This window comes from Lepisma saccharinum, chromosome 6 (genome assembly GCF_977018435.1).
Source record: "Lepisma saccharinum chromosome 6, izLepSacc3.1, whole genome shotgun sequence".
NCBI lineage: Eukaryota > Metazoa > Arthropoda > Insecta > Zygentoma > Lepismatidae > Lepisma > Lepisma saccharinum.
The window spans coordinates 80,834,587-80,846,641 of NC_139234.1; the positions used below are offsets into that span (position 1 = coordinate 80,834,587).

At 39.1% G+C, this 12,055-nt stretch overlaps 1 protein-coding gene across 2 annotated transcripts in view; it reads left to right on the forward strand.

The window, feature by feature from the left end:
- Positions 1-12,055, forward strand: part of LOC145988916 (uncharacterized) — a 195,484-nt gene that overhangs the window by 118,789 nt on the left and 64,640 nt on the right. The window contains exons 12-13 of one of the 2 annotated variants that reach the window (XM_083124213.1): positions 1,833-2,030; positions 3,500-3,700. In XM_083124213.1, coding sequence (XP_082980339.1) covers positions 1,833-2,030; positions 3,500-3,700 — 399 coding nt within the window. The remainder of the gene's footprint in view (positions 1-1,832; positions 2,031-3,499; positions 3,701-12,055) is intronic. The other variant, XM_083124214.1, reaches the window with a different exon arrangement.

The window sequence follows — 12,055 nt, forward strand, 5'->3', positions numbered from 1 at the left end:
GAAGCTATACTGTAGGAAAATTGTTTTCATGTTATGTTTATCAATTTCAGAAGACTTCACTGAGTCCAATGCAAATTGTATGACATGGCAATTATATGCAAAAGTTGAAGGATGGCACATTTTACTTTGTACAAGGGTCGTTCAAGGTTGACCGGGACTTTTATTTCTGCAGAGGAAATAGATAGCAGAAGAAACACCAAACTATGTCAGTTTTTCAAAGTATTCTCCGTGCGCGCCGAGGCACCGTTGCCATAGTTCTGGCAGCTCCCGAATTCCTTTGGCGTAGAAAGAACTAGGTTGTTGTCGTAGCCACTGGAGGACATCGCTCCACAGTGCTTGGTCTGTCGTGAATTTCTTCCCTCCCAGATGGTCTTTAAGGGGTGCAAACAAATGATAATCACCGGGGGCTAAATCCGGAGTGTAGGGGGGATGGGGCAGAACTTCCCAGCGCATGTCGGCCAGAGTTGTTGTTGTCACATTGGCCGTGTGAGGGTGGGCATTGTCATGGAGAAGAATGACATTTCCAGACAACATCCCAGGTCTTTTTTTGCGAATGGACTTTTGTACAGCACCACTCAACAATGTGGAGTAATACTGGGCATTAATCGTGCTCCCTTTGTCCAGAAAATCCAAATGGATAACGCCCTTCATGTCCCAGAAGACACTTGCCACGATCTTTCCAGCGGACGGCTGCATTTTGCTTTTCTTTGGGGGGGGCGGGGAACCTTTATGCCGCCACTCCATGCTGCGTCTATTGGTCTCTGGGGTTGAATTGTGCAACCATGTTTCATCACACGTGATGATGGATTGCAACAATTCATCACCTTCTGCTCGAAACCGATTCAGAAGCTGTTCACAGACCGTCCTGCGTGTCCACTTCTGATCGAATATCAGCTGGCTGGGAACTCACCTTGCACAGATTTTGCGGAAGCGTAAGTGGTTGTGAATGATTGTCTCAACACTCCCGACACTGATATTCACCTCGGCAGCAATATCCTGCACTGTTACTCGCCGGTTCTCAAGAATAATTTGCTCAATACGTGCGATATTCACTGGTGTGACTGCAGTCGGGCGAATGTGTTCATGTGCTTCATTTGTCTCCAGCTCCCATCCTTTGCGAAACTGCTCACACCATTCGTACACTCTTGTCCGCGACATCGTTTGTTCACCATACTGTGCTTGCAATCGTCTGAAAATCTCATCTGGTTTCACTTGCTCCTTCACGAGAAATTTGATTACACACCGCTGCTCCACCGCCACAGACACACTGCTTGCCGCCATGTTCGCTGCAACTGCTGCGCATGCGCGAAATACGTCATGCCGGGTGCTAGTTACTCGCGAAGGAATACATTACGTCACCCATACGTTTCATCATGATCCGGCTATTCATCGATTTTTTACGTACGAAAATCCCGGTCAACCTTGAACGACCCTTGTAATTCAAAAATGACCACAATGTCACTACTATGTTTTACACTCGAGGCTTCAATTCATAAACTACAGTTAATTCTTTGATGACTCAATGCGTTTACCAAATTTTAAATGTCAAGTTGGGGGTGATCGCCTTTTTAGACATTAAAGAGATTTTATTTTGTTTGTTTTATGTACGAGTAATGGATAATTACTTAAATTTTAGATGTCAAATGATGCGATCCTGTTGTCATGCGATCATCTTTTTAGACATCTTGGAGGAGAAAGGTGATCACTCCTTGAAGGACTGTGAACCTGTTCGTTTATTTCACAATTGTTCTTAATGGTAGAGAAATAGCATTAAATTTTAGATAAAATGTTACATTATTACATATCCTTATTTATTATTTATTTCTATACAGGAAATAAATGTAATATACTGCAAGTATCTCCTGGATGTTATCATTACTGAATATGAACATATCATAGGAAGAAGCACTAACCTAAATCACTTGGCACTACATAACAAAACTCAAAGCAACCTCAAAATGAAGTTTCTGGTAGCAGTGTCTGATAAGTCTGAGGGTCCTGCAGATGTTTACCTTAGCAAACTAGAAAAGGTAAGACAAAATGACTCACTTTAAATTTTTAATAATATTTTAATTCTATTAATTATACCAATACATCATAAAAGAAATTTTCATTGTTTACAATTCTACCCTTTAAATCAAGTATTGTTCTGAGTAATGCTTACAACCTTTATTCTTTTAACTTGAATTGGGGCCCGACCAGTAGAAACCCCATATATTCACTTTGTGTCAACATCAATAGTATAGTACAGGGTGAGTCAAAAGTTCCTTAACAGCCCCTATAAAATGTGATGTAGTTATCCTGAGTACAATTGCTCATGATAGAAACAGATTAGTCCCAGGGGGAACCATAGTTGTGTGTGTCAAGCCATATTGTTGGCTGCCATATTGAATTCAACTACAATATTTTAATTGGGGAAGGGGTGTTATAGTATATCAAATCAGGCTAAAATTTCATGAGAAATTCAATGTTGAAGGTTTTTCCAATGTATCTTAATCAGTAAAAATTTATGAATAAATGCTTGTACCCATTTCCTCCTTTTCGGGGTTTCAGAAAAATTATTTAAATGCCTCGAACACATCAGTAACACATCGAGATCACATTGATGTCTAGGGTGAGAAGTTCACGGGCCATTGCACATGATTTTGATCAGCTACATCCCCAAAGAGTTGAATATTATGAATGGTTGTTACGAACAATTAGTGTGTGATGGTTCAATTGGAATGGAAAGTCCTTCACAGTTAAGAGGCTAATGTTTATGTTCATGGGGAAGTTAATAGACAGAATATGTGGTACTTGTTATCTGATAACCCACTATGGACAGAAAATGTCTCACAACATTCCTATAGTGTGCTGCCACTCCATCCAGTTGAAAAACTGAAAGAGAATACCTTTTTCCATACGCAAGGATGGTAAAACTTGTTCACTTAACAAATCCAAGAAGACCTCAGGATTTTTGATTCCGTCAATGGAAAATGGGCCAACCAATCATGTTCCACACACCACACCACACCACAACATTAAGTTATCAGCACCAGCCATTTGGCTGAGATCTGACCAATGTGGGTTATCATATGACAAGTATCACATATTCTGTTTATTAACTTTATTTACTTCATCAATTCATTACTGAAATTTATAATGTTTTACAAATTTCAGTAATGAATAATTGCTTAAATTTTAGAGGTCAAATTACACGATTCTCTTTTTACACATTTTGAATGAGATTTTTGATCACTCATTTAATGATTAACTGGAAACCTCTTTGTTTTATCTCAATTTTCATACTTGTTTTTAGTCATCCCCTTGCAATCAATGCGTGCAGGATTTGATATCCAGTGGAGGCACACTGAGCTGTGTTCCAGTCCCAATTATCCTATCTGTGCATAAAGTGGACTCTAAACAAGAATTCATTAATTGGGAGAATTGGCATTAAATTCTGAATGAACTGTTAAATTATTATTCATTTATTCACCCTAAATTATTTCTCTCTATACAGAAAATAAATGTAATATACTGCAAGCATCTCCTTCATGTCATCATTAAGGAATATGAATGGACCATAAGAAGAAGCACTATCCTGGATAACTTGAGTGATTTACATAACAGAACTCAAAACTGCCTCAAAAAGAAGCTTCTGGAAGCAGTGTGTGATAAATCTGAGGGTGCTGCAGATGATTATGTTAGCAAACTGGAAAAGGTAAGACAAAATGACTCAGTTCAAAGTTTTTAATAATATTTCTGTTTACTTTGTCACAACATCAATAATATAGTACTTTCATTGCCCACTGTTCACACAGGGTACTTCATTGTTCGGACATTTATTTATTTAAAGGTAATTGAATTGTAGTATGTTAGCATTGTACCATAAATGGCACTGTGGTGTTTTCACATCAGGTACTTGTAATATGATTGACATTTAAGATATTATAGTGTGAGGCCTTTTGCCATTCATGTTGTCACTTTATTATTTCTATATCAATGAACTGCCATCCATGAAACTTAATTGTTTCATCATTAATGACATTGTACTAAGTTGATCTTCAGCTATGCAAAGCACTTCTTACCATTATTACCATTATTTCAATATCAGATACATTGCAAGTGTTTAGAAGTAAATAGTTAATTGTAATGCAGTTACAAGTAAGGATTACTTTTGAAATAATGGTAACTGTAGCTGTCGCATGGTCTTTTTTGTTCATTAGTACACATTTGAAGGTATGACGTATTCAAGTTACAAAACAATATATCCATTGTTACTATATTATTAACAAGCAGAGTTTGAAACAAAAACCTTCGTTCCCCTCTGACTATTATGAGATAGATTTTATAAAAAGGGCTATAACTCCTCAACCACCACTTTTTTCTGACACACACACACACACACACGCACACACACACACACACACACACACACATACATATATTGACATATTGATGCATTTACTGGGTTTTGGATTACTGACAGGGATCAACGGGTGAACAGTTGCTTGAAGTCAGACGATAGAGCACTGGTACATCAGTCCTCCTACAACCTCCCTTGATAGCCCCGTGACAAGGTAGGGAGAGAAGCAAGGAATCTGCAGTTGAAAGACAACTCACCTCTTGATGAGGCAATCTGGTGGAGTGTCGGTCGGAGATGGACTCGCAGATTCGATCTGCTTACTTGATGGCAGGCGATGATTGTTTCTGCTAGGTGGGCTAACCAGGAGCTGGCGTTCAGATGTCGTGGGTCGTCTGGAGCAGCCGGACAATGGACTTCGGCCTGTCAGCTGGTGTTACATGGAATGGCCTCAGTGTGGTCAGCTGAAGTGATTCTCAGGCTGCGATCAGGTCTTGAAGCTCCTGTAGAAGTCGCAGCATGAACGATGATGAGCGAGCGTTGGTCCCGTGAAGCATGGGTAAAGGAGATGGCAAGTAGTCGGGCTGGCAGGACTGTGAAAGGCCCAACGACTGTGTGGCGATGGTGATCTTTGGCGGTTGGCCTGCTCGTTGTCTTGCTGTCGCGGTCCTTAGGCTGCGAAAGCTCTCAGGCTCTCATAGTTCTTTGATGATTCTTAGCAACTGTCTCTTTTCGAAATCCACTTAAGTTTCTATTCACCTTTGGTGGCATGACATTTTGCTTGTTAACGGGTTGGTGGCTGTTTACTTGTTTATTCCAGCCATGAGACCCGGCAATGAATTAGAAATGTTGTGCATTTCCTATGTCACTGCTGATCTTGCAGAGGAGTGTTATTTGTTACGACTGACCGAGTTCCGATGGATGGCTTGAAAATTTTGTTTTTTTATGATGTCTCCCTCGTTCTCCAAATTTCCCTGACCTTGGAGTATTCACTCTTCGAGTGGTTACATTGGGCTTTAAGGAAGATTATGTGGGGTTTCTTTATTTACAAAACTTTGTACGTTATACGTTTCATAAGTACTTAACAAAAATATAAACAATAGGTAATAATAGTAATTAATTCATCATATGAATTACTGCACTTTCACTGATTGAGGAACCAAGTAAAAATCTTATGTAAGCATTCTATTCAGTATGTCCTTTTAGTAGTTCGCTTATGACACCACTTGAATTATGACAATAATTTTGTCTTTTCTCTTCTTCTTTGTTTGTTTTAACATGCATTGTGTCTTCTTCTTCTTCTTTTTTTAATATAAACTCTGGTTTTAATTTCACCTTTTAGAATCATTTACATGTGATGATAATACTCCTGAATATTTAAATTGACTCTAGGCGTTCTAGGAATTTAATTTATTAATTTATTTTCAGCATTCAGCATTTTTCTTCTATGAATTTTGATTCACTGTTTCAGTATTTCTTGCACTTTTATTGTATTCATTCTTAGCATGTTTCCACTGTGTATCACTTCACTCTGCACTAACATCCACATTGGTGTCGATGAGGTCATTCACGAGATCCAATGCTGGTCATTTTGTCCTGTGGCATCCTTGACTGCTTGATGAGAGGGGTGGTTGGGGAGGGGAGATAGATTCAGAGAAGGTGATTCGTGGAGATGAGGGAGTACTGATTTGATAAGTGACACTTTTTTAAGCAACATCCTGTATAAAAGTGGGCTTTTTCTCTTCTTCCTCGTTTTCTGTGAAAGGGGAGAGAGATAAAAAAAAAGTTGGAGGGTTTGTGGGGAGCATAACGCATATATTTATGAGGGAACTTTATAAGCTAACGTGATCATGTTTCATGAAGTGATTACTTTTCTTTTCCTTTATTTATTTATTTTTTATTTTTATTTTTGCTGCATGCACTGTATGTATTTTCCAACGTGAAGGCGAAAAGATAATATATTTCCTGAGCAAGCAATTCGGACCTTCCTGTGTTCACGTGTTTGTTTTATTTATTTATTTCTTCTGCCAAAACTGTGTAATGACCAGTGCTCATAGGCAGTTGCAACATTATAGCTGATTCAGTACAGGGTGATTATTTATTTACAATATTCTTAATTTTTTTCACCCTGTCTACCACAACTGTATCATCATCAGTAATTCTAAGCAGTTGCAGTTTCAGCTGATTGTGGTGAGAAACGTGACCTTTATTATATGGGTCGCACATAGGGCCTCATTTTATCCATACATGAAATTCTGAATGCACGAATTCTGTGGTGCCATTTTTTCAGCTTCACACGCTAAGTTTCCATATTGATTCAAGAAAACAATTCTCAGCATTTTGAAATTATCATTTATCACGTGCTTTTAGGTCAAGCTTTGCTCAGAATTGTTTACATTTTCTTTCCGCTCATATATTGGTTGTAGTACTAGACATTTGGCAATGCAGTTTTTTTTTCTCTCTCGTGGGTCAAAGTCCGCACATGGCATATTCTTGCAGTTAAATGTGTCGTTTTTCCGAGTGACTTTTTATGATCACTTAAAGTAGATGAGATTACATTTGAGAATTAAAGTGAGGCTGGTGAAGAGAAGAAGGTAGATACAGAGGATACTATTATTATTATTTGTCATCTAATGTCAGGGTCTGTGAGTTGCTTATGTTCCCCTGACTCTAGAATGAAGATCAGGTGTCTTCTCATTTGTTTGAACGTTAAAACCGTATTGAAGGATATTATTAGTCACTTCGGGGAGTGACCGGTTCGGGTTGAAGATTTTGTTCAGTTGTTTAATTCATTAATTTTTAATTTTTAAATTTGTTCATTCGTTATTTTGAGCACTAGTTTGTGATTGGGGCTTATTATGATGTTAACAATTATAATTGTTACTCTTGTTAATTATTATGTATTGTGAATTATTATTATGGCATATTATTATAATTTATTATTCTTATTACAATTATTATTTTTCACTCACACTGGTAATTTAGACATTATTACTTTTTTGTTTGTATTGCTTGTACAATTCGTGTAAAGGGGACTGAGAGTTACACGAGTCGAGTTCGTAAAGATTTCATGCAGTTATGTTATTTTGGCATGTTTTGGCATGGGTATAACGCCTTGGGTATGTTGAGATAGTGTACCTTGAGTGCAAGAAAACAAGAAATGCACTAAAACCGGAATCTCTACGTTTGTCACCTAATTTGTTATTGTCAAAAGCAAAGGGGGGTGGGGGGCATGCAACTTGCACATGGTAATTAAGAATTTAGGGATGGTTAGTAATGCTTGTGATTAGTGATTGGTAATTAATTAAAGAGAAAGTTGTAAAAAAATTGAGTAGCATGTACGGTCGTGTTAGATGGTACATCGGTCCCCCTACAATCTCCCCCGATAGCCCTGTGACAAGGTATGGAGAGAAGCAAGGGATGTGCAGTCGAAAGACAACTCACCTCTCGATCAGCCAGTCTGGAGAGTCTGGCGGGGATTAACTCACAGATTCGACCTGCTTACTTGACGGCGAGGTGCAGGGCTAACCAGGTGCTGGCGGTCGGACATTGTGGGTCGTCTGGAGCAGTAAGACGGTACGGTACGTCAGAGGTAAGGATGGCCCTTACACAATAATGTCACGAAAGCCCCAACTCCAGCTCTACATATTCCCTACCTACAACAACATCCAACTTCTGTTTACAGATTGGCTCTCGTGTGTCTCAAATGGTGCGCTGAAAATGCTGGTTGGAGAGTCACTATTGGGGAATTGACTGATCTCAAAAGAAACTATTTTATATACGAGATCCAAATATGTATGTACAAATAAAGAATATATTCAAATTAAGGGCGTGTTTGCCTTCAACCCTGATCAAGTTAATCCAAATACTTCATGCGGAGGTACTGTTTCAAGTAACCTCGTGTCATTTGTTTACAATACTGTGATACACTTCTCATGACACCCTAATAAATAAAGTATCCCTTGATACGAAGTCTGCTTCTAGAACCTTATGTTAGATTTTCCCCTTTGAATGCACCTTAACGAAAGAATGTGATCATGTTCATCATACAGAAGTTAAACCCAGTGGTACTTTTAAATGCAGACATGATTCGGACATAAATTGGCCAGAGACATTTCACTTTCCTTGGCTTCACTATCTATCAGGTAAGATTGCTCCCCCATATCAATAACTGCTTCACAACCAATACATCCAAAGTTTCCCCTCCTGTAAGGAAAACACAATCATAATTCAGATAGGCATGCAGTGAACACTGAATAACTCTTGAGCTTGTGCTCAGGATGAAATAGAGCTCAGGGATAACTGGACTTGTTTATTATAAAGCTAATATACACTGCTTCCGCTTGTGAGCGACGAAGAACTTATGGTTCTTACCAGTGGCGGCCGGCGTGATCAAGAAATCGGAAAAAAAAAGATGTTTATCCTCCTTTGGTAATGTGGAAAACAGTGTGTGTTTAAGTAATAACACACTAATACGATTCATCTTCACTCACTAACCTATCTTTATACACTACAGGACATTTCACTAAAAGCACAATTACAAGAGGAAGGGAAAACAAATCTTCTCACCTTCTCCCCCCTTCCCATGCACACGTATTCCATCTATCTATTATCAAAATGTTCATTTAACTTTGGAAAAATACTAGGTTCATTTCTCCCAAAGTTGGGAGAAAATTAGATAGTACCTCTTTCACGAATTACTTCCCCAACGGGTCTTAAAAATCTGTCGTATTTAGCGACTTATCTCTGAAGATGGCAACTGTGTCAACACTGCAAAAGTTCCCTCTCTGTGCCAAGAGAAAAAGGGCACGGCTGGTGTCTTATGGGCTAACCCCACCCCCTGCCACCTTGTTCCTGGCTCATGGTGGAAATGTTACTCGCTGAGACTTCTCCAACCCTCTGCACGTGTTTCAACTTGGTTAGGCCAGCTCTTGCGTGGCGTGGACCGCTGCCTCGCCGAGGGTACGAAACAGCTGGCGATGCAGTGAGGAGGTTGGGGCGGTTCATATCTAGTCTGTTGTTGGGGCGGTCGTCATGTCAGCTTGACCGATTGCAAGATTCGAATCTCCTTGTCTGTAAATCTGTAAACTATCAATGTATTAATTTAACAATACTTGGGCTAGGTATGCATTTCTTCTGAGGGTAGTGCCATGGCACGGCCGCTCTCCCTCTTGAGCCGCCGCTAGTTCTTACCAACGTTAAAGAAATTTAGTTTATCCCAGTACGAACAGAACAGCTGTTTTATACGAGCAAGGATTTCTTACAACCATTTGCATTCTACAATAAATTTGGCAACACTGCCTTTAATGCTCATAACATTACTATTAAACTGATGGCGAAAGTACACTTTGCTTGAACTACAAGATCAGAATCTGTTGCCTACCTATTAGCAACTTGCAAAGATGATTAGCTCGTTGTGTCTATTTTAACATATACATGCCCTTGACATCAATTTGTATTTGAAAAATATACTTTTCCGTAACCTGAACCTGAGAGATCATTTAGCATTGATCATGCATATACAAAGTTCTACCTCTTCTCAAAGTTTAAAGAGGTTTTATATTCGTAAAATGAGAATAATCCTCTTTCCTGAGTAATGGCATCGCTTGCCATTGTCCTCGGACCATGAGGTTCGAAAAGTCACAACTGCGATTATTTTCCAACACCCAGTTCACACGCAAGCATGCTTATGTTGACGACGTAAAAATCTGTCAGATCTACCATTCGAATATCGCGACATGAGCTCATGCAACACTTTCAGATTCACAACAGCTTACCTCCTGAGCAAGGACAGGAGACATGGAGCAGAAGCTTGGCCTACCTCCTTTCTTCAATCTTTACCACGATCAGCTGATGTTTCATAGCTTGCATTTATGGCAAGTCGTACTCCGTATATCCAAAATAGTAAATCACATCATCATCACCATGTGCCCAATGTGTGACAGCAAATATCGCCGATTATTAATCCACTTGATGATTTTTATCAAGTACCTTCATGTCCATCTTTTTTGTGGGAATCACATGCACCTTTCATCTTCACCTTGTACACTATATACCCGCGTGTGTGTGTCAAGGATCAGTATGTGCTTGTTCCATGCATAAAGCTAATTATACATTTATGTGACAGCACGTAGCATATCACGCCGTAAAAATTATAGTCTAATTTCTCGTGGGCAAGTTACCGCATCCGGTCAAATCACCCTTAGACCAAACTATCCCTGTGCATAAGGCTACAGCAAACCCCTTGCAGCTTAAACATTAGAAAATGGATAATTCAATAGCCTCAGGCCATAACAAGTGACAAAGAAGCTTGAATGATAATACAATTAATTTTTTATGTTAATTGACAGACAGATTAGCCTTAATTGGAGGATATACATTTTAATTATGAAAAAATGATCATTACCATCTAGCGATCTGAACCGGTAATACTAGTAAGCAGAAATGAGTACCTTCAGCATTGGTACACCACCCATCGTGAATTCTCTGCACCACACATTCGTGTGACTTTGGACGTGAATAATTAATTAGGTTCCCCAACCCCCACATACAAAATGATATGAAAATATGCCATATGACAATGCTTATCATAGCAGCCAGACAATGGACTTTGGACCGTCGGCTGGTGTTAAATCGAATGGCCTCGGCGTGATCAGTTTGTGTGATTCTCAGGCTGTGATCGGGTCTTAGCATGAAGGATGATGAGCAAGCTTCGGTCCCATGAAGCAGTGTTCCGCAACCGGTGTGCCGTGGCACACTAGTGTGCCGTCACAAGGTGAAAGGTGTGACATGAACTTTACCTACTATTGTAATATTGTAAGAAATTAATTGTCGATTTTAAGTAAGAAGGTCCTTGTTTATTCTTGCTGATAACTGTTATATTTTCATAGAAATTAAATGTAATTTATTTTCTGAATATTGTTATAGTTTGCTCATCTTATATGTATTCTCGCCTGTAATATTGGGCCAGTTTGATGGGTTACAGGCAGCAAGCTTTGTGTTCACTGCAAAGAAAGCCACGTAAGATTTTTAGCAAGCCTTTTAGCGGCCCGCACCAATCATACAGTAGAGCTATTCAAGCGAGTTCTTTGTTTGTAACACTGCATCTTTTGTGTACGGCTGGCTGTTTTGTGCCTGCTTGTCGGCACTTCTTAAACTTTATTGCTCTTTTCCTTCGACGAAGGACCCACGCATTGTCAGACAACATTTACAGTATTTCAGTTCAGTTCTATCACAGCTGTGCTCTGCAGTAGTTTGAATACTGGATTGCTACACTAGTCTTACTATTTTCTTTTTTCGATATTGATAAGTTGCTTGTACAGAGTGGTCCGTCCTCGAGTGCAAGTAGTGAAACCATCGAGCCCAAAAAAATGAAACAGAAAGTAGTTCACCGGCAATATAGTGATAACTATTTATCTTACGTTTTTTTTTTTGTGTAGTGACAAAACATGCCCAATCCCTGAGTGTGTTGTGTGTGGTGAAAAACTCAGTAATGCTGCTATGGTTCCCAGTAAATTAAAACGACATTTGTGAACAAACATTCCTTTCTGTTAAGTAAAGATGTGGATTATTTTCGTTGGTTGTTGGAAGAAAATAAAAAAAAAAGTGAAGCTCATGACTAAGTACAGGAAGCTAGCTATAAGGTAGCTGAACTTATCGGCCAAAAAAACACACACAAAAGCAGAAACGTTGTTAATGCCCGTGTGTAAAGAA